The sequence below is a fragment of the Gadus macrocephalus genome, chromosome 12 (genome assembly GCF_031168955.1).
Source record: "Gadus macrocephalus chromosome 12, ASM3116895v1".
Taxonomy (NCBI): domain Eukaryota; kingdom Metazoa; phylum Chordata; class Actinopteri; order Gadiformes; family Gadidae; genus Gadus; species Gadus macrocephalus.
This window is the reverse complement of record NC_082393.1, coordinates 817223-824845: the sequence shown is the minus strand read 5'-3', so window position 1 is coordinate 824845 and position 7623 is coordinate 817223. Positions and strand designations below refer to the sequence as shown.

Here is a 7623-nt window from a genome sequence, read left to right as displayed (position 1 = left end):
TTAGCTCAGTGGTTCCTGCTCCTCTTCCTCCTCCTCTTCCTCCGTTAGCTCAGTGGTTCCTGCTCCTCCTCCTCCTCCTCCTCCTCTTCCTCCTCCGTTAGCTCAGTGGTTCCTGCTCCTCCTCCTCCTCCTCTTCCTCCTCCTCCTTTAGCTCAGTGGTTCCGGCTCCTCCTCTTCCTCCGTTAGCTCAGTGGTTCCTGCTCCTCCTCCTCCTCCTCCTCTTCCTCCTCCTCCTCCTCCTCCTCCTCATATGTCTCTGTCTTAACGAGGTCTCGTCACTCCGTTCTGCTCGTTAAGCTGAGCTGGGCCCCACCCCCCGCCCCCAGCCTGCTACTGGGACCGGGTCTGGTCTAGAGGGTCCCAGGTGGTCCTGGATCCTCCAGACCGGCCCCCAGCCTGCTGCTGGGACCGGGTCTGGTCTAGAGGGTCCCAGGTGGTCCTGGATCCTCCAGACCTGCCCCCAGCCTGCTGCTGGGACCGGGTCTGGTCTAGAGGGTCCCAGGTGGTCCTGGATCCTCCAGACCGGCCCCCAGCCTGCTGCTGGGACCGGGTCTGGTCTAGAGGGTCCCAGGTGGTCCTGGATCCTCCAGACCTGCCCCCGCTCAGCCCCCTCTGGTGGATTAATTTATTTCAGTTTGGATTGTTACAGACGTGCACAACTTTTAAAAAGGGCTTCATTATGAGGTTTACCAGTCCTGACCTCTGACCTCTGAGTGCCCCACGTTGACCTTTCACCTTCCTGGCCTCGATGGAGACAGAGTTCCACACGTCCGTGGGTTTCACCACGGACCCCCCCCCCCACCCGTGTACATTTTGTAGAAAGTAAATATTTTAAAAGAGGCCACGTATATACATTGTATGTGTATGATGTGTTTATATAGAGACGTAGGGTCGATGGAGTCCTTCAGCGTTCTTAATGAGATGGCCTTCCCCTACTTGGGTCCGGACTCAGGGGGAACCTTTGGTACGTAGAACGCGTTCCACTTCCTCCTGGGACCTGACCTGGCGTGCCATACGATATGCAACACAGAATCCAGTGCTGTTAACCAGAGCGTCTCTGACACATGTCTGTACGCGGCGAATGTCACCTGTTCATGACCTTGTTTGTAACACCAAAGAAATGTCATCATGCGTTTTATGATGTTGAATATTTTCTATTTTATAAATGCTCTACAAGAGGTTTTGTTTAGTGTGTCGTGTTTGTTGGGGCGCTGACCTGTCCACACCACCGCATCTCGGCTCTGGTTTCATTCTCGTGGAGTTGTGGAGTTTGACTGCTGACCAGGTGCTCATGAATCAAATATGAATGAGCCGTCAGGATGGATGTTGACAGCTCGTGTTTCTGGGAGCGCTTTAAGCCGGGGGTTCCCAACCTGTTTTGTTCCCAGGACACGTATATCCAAAGAACTCGACGGTTAGGTAGTCAATTTGAATGGCTTGATTTTATGATGCATTATTTGTTTGTTTTTCAAGATGGTTTATTTTTCTTATTCACAACAATTAAAGCCCCGAGTCTCAGGCTCCCTTCAACAATGCAACAATATAAAATAATACAATTTAGAAGGGAAACACAAGAAGAGTCTTCAGAGTCTTAAACAAACTAAACAAATCACAGAATGTTTCCCTTTTCTCCACTACAAGTAAGTGTATGGAGTCTGGGTTATTGTTTTATTATTATTATTCTGTTGGCCTTTTCTGGAAATACTCGAGGCCCGGTTCCGCGGCCCGGGGTGTCGTTCTCTGGTATTGATGACGGATCAGACGACCACTTGGTTCAAACGTCTTTATTTAACAAACCGTCCACGAGATGACAGCAGCCCGCCCTCTGGGCAGAGGACATCAACCGTCACCCGCTCTCCAACAGCCAAGGCAGGTTCTTGTTTTGGTTTCTGAAGAAGTCACGTTAAACCTTTTCTCCGTTTATCTTTCGATTTGCGTTAAATACTTTGAGAAGACGTGTTTGGCTGATTTTATTGACTGCATATTAAAAACGACGCAGGAGGGAATCGCCCCTCCCTTCACAGACGGAAAGGGCAAAAAGTGCAAAATGATAAATAAACTAACCCACGACACACATTGAACCACACAACGTTCATGAACTCTAAGATAGAAAAACATTAAAAATAGTAGAAATTACATAAAACTATTCCAAGTTTGGTGTATTTACAATACACTTCTTATAAGAAGACTGAATAACCATGTGTATTCATAATACCCAGAGCCAGGTCACTGCCCTGGTTTAATAACCTCTGTCTTGGTCATTTAAAGTAAAGTGAACTTAGCTATGTTGACTACACTCCAGATTTCATTAAAACCGCTGTTTTGATTCGATTCTGTCAATGACTTGAGCAAATAGGATTTGTTTTCTAGTAGTTTGTAGCGTAAATCATAAAGCACCCTGTTCAGCCTGATTTAGATTTGGGGGATTTGAGATTGTTCTCTTATTGGTCAGTTTCTGCTCTAAGAGCACGTTCATAATACACTTCAAACACGCACATGTCCAACAGGACTCTGAACACCCCGACCTAAGAACTCCTTCAGGGCTGGACGCAGCGTCCTCATCACCCAGCTGCTTCACAACCAGCGGCTCACAGGACAGTGCTTCACAAGAATGCAAAAGCGTGATTAAAACAATTATAATAAATAAATAATTAGCAATACAAAGATTGGTCCTTGGTTTCTAGTGCCAGGTCGTCCAGGCAGGCGTCCACGGTCCTCTGTCTGCGTGGACCGGACCTGAGGGGTCCAGACCTCCACCGGACCTCCACCGACGACACAGAGTCTCCCCCGTCTCCCCCTCACTTCCTGGGGAGGTACGCGGCGAGGCGCTGCTTCTTGATGGGGACGAGGTGGATCTCCTGGCCGCTGACCTTCTTCAGCTTGACGGCCCTGCTCTTGGCCAGCTTCCGGTGGGGGTTCCCCGAGTCGGGCGGCTCCCCCTGGCCGCGGGCCGCCGCCCCCCCGCACAGCTGCTGCAGGGCGGCCCCGCCCCCCGCCGCCTGGGCGCCGTCCCGCTTGATGGAGAAGTTCTTGGTGGACACCCCCGACAGACCCTTCAGCTTCCCGCAGAGGATGGCGGGGATGGCGTCCTTCACCGACACGATGACCTTGGTGGTCTGCGAGCTGCCGACCAGCTCCAGCTTCCCCGCGGCGCCCGCCCCCGCCGCCCCGCCCTCCACCAGCCACTTGTGTTTGCGGCTGAACTCGAGCGACGCCGTCAGGCCGCGCAGCAGCGTGGAGCCCACGCCCCCGGAGCACTCCACCGGCCGCAGGACGCCCAGCGCCAGGGCGGCGCTCCCGCTGTCGTGCGTCGCCCTGTGGGCGACGCACGACAGCGCGACCGCCGCCCTGGGCACCGACAGGTCCAGCACGTCGTCCTGCAGACAGGGGGGCTCCAGCTTGGGCTGCAGGGGGCAGGTCCGCACCGACAGGTCCAGGGCCTCCCCGTCGGCCGGGGGCGGCGAGGACGGGGCGAGAGGCGGCGGTCCGGCGGCGGCGGCGGGGAGCGACGGCGAGGGGGGGACGGCGGCGGCGGTCTGCGTGCCCCGGCTCACGGTGCAGACGGCTCGGGGCACGCTGCCCTTGGAGTCCTCGGCCGGGGGCACGGGGACGGGGATGGGCAGCGGGATGGGCAGGGGCACCGGCAGGGGGATGACCACCGGGTACGGGACCAGCAGCGTGGCGGGGGGCACCAGCGGGGCCAGCGGCGAGCTGTAGGGGTGCGACCCCGGAGGAGGAGGAGCGAAGAAGGTGGCGTTGGCGAAGGAGTCCGCCGGCGCGTGGCCGGGGCCCGCCTGGAACGAGGAGGAGCCGGTCTGGGACGAGAAGAGGTCCTGCAGGAGGGCGGCGAAGGCCGGGTTCTGGAGCAGGGCGAGCACGTTGGCGTCCTGGAAGTGGCCCCCCCCCGAGGGCTTCTGGTCGAGTGGCGGCGGCGGCGGCGGCGGGCCGAAGGAGAGCGAGGCGTTCTGGATCAGCATGTTGCTCTGCAGCGGGAGGCCCTGGGGCAGGAGGCCCTGGGGCAGCAGACCGGAGCCCAGGTGCTGGAGCAGCTGCTGGTCCAGGACCAGGGGCAGCGAGAGCGCCCCCCCGCCCGTCAGGAAGCAGGGCGACGCCCCCATCGGGCCCAGCGGGGCGCCGGCCCCCCCGGCCATCTGCAGGTGGATGGGCAGCATGAGGGGCCCCTCGCCCAGGCAGAAGGGCTGCAGCACGCCGGGGCCCCCCACCTTGAGGGCCACGCCCCCCTGGCTGGCCGAGGCGGCGGGGGAGGGAGGGGTCTCCACCAGGGAGGGCGGAGCTCCCCCCTTGGTCGGCCCGCTGGGGGACACCTCCCAGGAGTCGGCGTCCTCCACCTTCCCGGCCGTCTCCTCTCCGGCGCGGCCGCCGTCGGGCTGGGGGTTCGCCATGGTTACCGGAGAGTCTGGGTTATCGAGGTTCACTGGAGCGGCGCGACGAGGAGCTCAGAGGCGGCGGGCTGGTCCCATCAGGGGGTTATCTGGAACAGAGCAGGGGGCCGGATGGAGCTTAGTTTACATTGAGGGCGCTCAGCAGACGCTGTTACCCAAAGAGACTTACTATTAGTACATTTATCAGAAGAAGAGAAACCACAGCATATCTGTGTCAGTACAGTAAGGATGGTCAGCCAACCAAGTGCCAAGCACTTAAAATCTATTAGGTTAACCCATTCCCCGTGTACAACACAGACAGTTAGGATAATTCCCCCTTTCAGGCTGATATCCGCAGACTGATTCTGTTTCTGTTCCATTCATTGTCCTGCAGTCTCACCAGACCGTCTCTGGCCGACTGGGCTCTGTTCACCTTTTATTTAGACAAAAGGGCCACACTCCTACCTGTTCGGGTGAGAGTAGACTACCTAACGAGCTCCACACTCCTACCTGTTCGGGTGAGAGTAGACTACCTAACGAGCTCCATACTCCTACCTGTTCAGGTGAGAGTAGACCCCTAACAAGCTCTACACTCCTACCTGTTCAGGTGAGAGTAGACTACCTAACGAGCTCCATACTCCTACCTGTTCAGGTGAGAGCAGACCCCCTAACGAGCTCTACATTCCTACCTGTTCAGGTGAGAGTAGACCCCTAACAAGCTCCACACTCCTACCTGTTCAGGTGAGAGTAGACCCCTAACGAGCTCTACACTCCTACCTGTTCAGGTGAGAGTAGACCCGCTAACGAGCTCTACACTCCTACCTGTTTAGGTTAAGGAGAAGACTGGTTAACAAGGGCCAGGTGGGGGTGAACTGTTCCCCGTCCAGGTAAACATCTGCCTCTTAACATTATAAAGGAATCTGCACACCATAACCAACAGAAACAAAGTGCAAGAGACAGCAGGAACACCAAGATTTCATCAATCAATATTGATTATCAATCAAGGAATTGTTCAGACTATTGAATGTTAGGTATTGATTATGCTAATATCTCTCTATCTGTCTCTCCGCCTCCCTCAGTCTGTCTCTCTGCCTCCATCTCTCTTCTGAACTAAAACATTGTCTCTAATGTAGTTGCTATATAGTACTGTACTTCTTATTCATAATTGCTGATACATTGAATCAAACCTGGACATAAAACATGTCAACATTGCCCATGAAGATGGTTGTGGTTCCCAGCAGGCTAAATGAGCTGACCTCAAAAAAACAGAGAGCAGGGGATGGAGACATCACCACCATGCCGCAAGACACGGGACAATAGGAGCAGTGAGGAGGAGGAGGAGGGAGGGGATGAGGAGGAAGAGCAGGAGGAGCAGGAGGAGGAGGAGCAGGAGGAGGAGGAGGGAGAGGAGGAGGAGGAGGAGGGAGAGGAGGAGGGGGAAGAGCAGGAGGAGGAGGAGGGGGAAGAGCAGGCGGAGGAGGAGGATGAGGATGAGGGGGAGGAGGAGCAGGAGGAGGAGAGAGAGGAGGAGGGAGAGGAGGAGGAGCAGGAGGAGAGAGAGGAGGAGGAGGAGGAGGGAGAGGAGGAGGGGGAAGAGCAGGCGGAGGGGGAGGAGGAGAGGAGCAGGAGGAGCAGGAGGGGGAGGAAGAGCAGGAGGAGAGAGAGGAGGAGGGAGAGGAGGAGGAGGAAGAGCAGGAGGAGGAGGAGGAGAGGAGCAGGAGGAGCAGGAGGAGGAGGAGGAGGAGAGGAGCAGGAGGAGAGGAGCAGGAGGAGGAGAGGAGCAGGAGGAGCAGGAAGTTGCAGAGGGTCTAAAGGTCACCGCCCAGACAACCTTCCACTCCAGTGACCTCTCTCCAGCCGGTATATCAACCCAGCGTCTCCTAGGAGACCACCTTCAGCCCCGCTGCTGCCTCACGTGACCCGGACCCCAGCGGACCGGGTCCCAGCAGGGGGTCCAAGCGGGGGGGCCCAGTGGACACAACACAATGTAACACAATGACACAAAATAACACAACACAACACAATGACACAACATAACACAATGAAACAAAACAACACTACACAACACAATGACACAACGCAACAAAACAACACTATGACAACACAATGATACAATAATACAACACAACCCAATTACACAATGACATATCACAACACAAAGGACATGGTGAGGATGAAATGGTCCTGTGTAGACCAGGTCCCTGCTTTGGACCAGGTCCTGTGTGGACCAGCTCTCTGCTGTGGACCAGGTCCCTGCTGTGGACCAGGTCCCTGCTGTAGACCAGGTCCCTGCTGTAGACCAGATCCCTGCTGTGGACCAGGTCCCTGCTGTGGACCAGGTCCCTGCTGTGGACCAGCTCTCTGCTGTGGACCAGCTCCCTGCTGGGGACCAGCTCTCTGCTGTGGACCAGGTCCCTGCTGTGGACCAGGTCCCTGCTGTAGACCAGGTCCCTGCTGTGGACCAGCTCTCTGCTGTGGACCAGGTCCTGTGTAGACCAGCTCCCTGCTCTAGACCAGGGCCCTGCTGTGGACCAGACCGACCCCTATCTCCCGATCGGGTTCCCCCAGACCTCCGACTGAATCCCGGCGGTTCAGATGGAGGTCTGAAGCTATCTATTCACTCTCACATGCGAGACCCCCTCCTCAGACGGACTGACGCGTCTGCTAGTGTCTGATGATGGTGATGGGGGGGTCTGAGACCAGCTCCTCTACCCTGCTGTAGACCAGACCCAGCCCTCCCCGGACCACATTCACCCTCACACGCACCCCCCTGCCTCAGACGGCTCGACGCGTCTGTTAGTCTCTAATGATGGTGATGAGAGGATGACGGTACCAGCCTACATGTGTGTGTGCGTGAGTGCGTGAGTGTGTGAGCGACGCGCCTGACGCGCATGGCCGCGGATAATTCGGACATTCTCCGTATTAAAGACATCAAAGGGTTCCTCACCTCCCGGTCCGACGCGCAGGTTCGAATCCCTTCATGACAAAATCCACCGCGTCAAAGCAGAACCCTCAGACGCACCCGGACGCTCATGTAGAGGGTTGATGAGGAGCGCGTTCACGTCCCGGCGGGGACGCGGAGAGGCAACAGCTGCGCGCGCAGCCCTAGACTGATAAGGGCCCGCCCCTCCCGGTTTAGGATCAGCCAGGCGGCGCTTTGATCCAATCCTGCATCCGCGTCCGTCCCCCCATCCTTCATGGATCACATCCCGCGGCCGATTCCACTAGCACTAGAACACTT

At 56.8% G+C, this 7623-nt stretch overlaps 1 protein-coding gene and 1 long non-coding RNA gene across 2 annotated transcripts; one reads left to right on the top strand and one right to left on the bottom strand.

Moving 5' to 3' along the window:
- Positions 1-70: 70 nt before the first annotated feature.
- Positions 71-1179, top strand: LOC132469342 (uncharacterized). The gene is made up of 2 exons (XR_009528407.1): positions 71-364; positions 572-1179. It is a non-coding gene; the product is annotated as an uncharacterized LOC132469342 (long non-coding RNA).
- Positions 1180-1769: 590 nt separating this feature from the next.
- Positions 1770-7471, bottom strand: LOC132469300 (retinoic acid-induced protein 2-like). Its single transcript, XM_060067252.1, has 2 exons — positions 7330-7471; positions 1770-4492 (listed from the first exon to the last, which is right to left on the bottom strand). The coding sequence occupies exon 2, from the start codon at positions 4401-4403 to the stop codon at positions 2799-2801; it is 1605 nt and encodes a 534-aa protein (XP_059923235.1). The 5' UTR covers positions 4404-4492; positions 7330-7471; the 3' UTR covers positions 1770-2798.
- Positions 7472-7623: the final 152 nt, after the last annotated feature.

What these genes read in the sequence shown, in the direction of transcription:
- LOC132469300 (XM_060067252.1), bottom strand. Translation starts at nt 4,403, where the DNA reads ATGGCGAACCCCCAGCCCGACGGCGGCCGCGCCGGAGAGGAGACGGCC.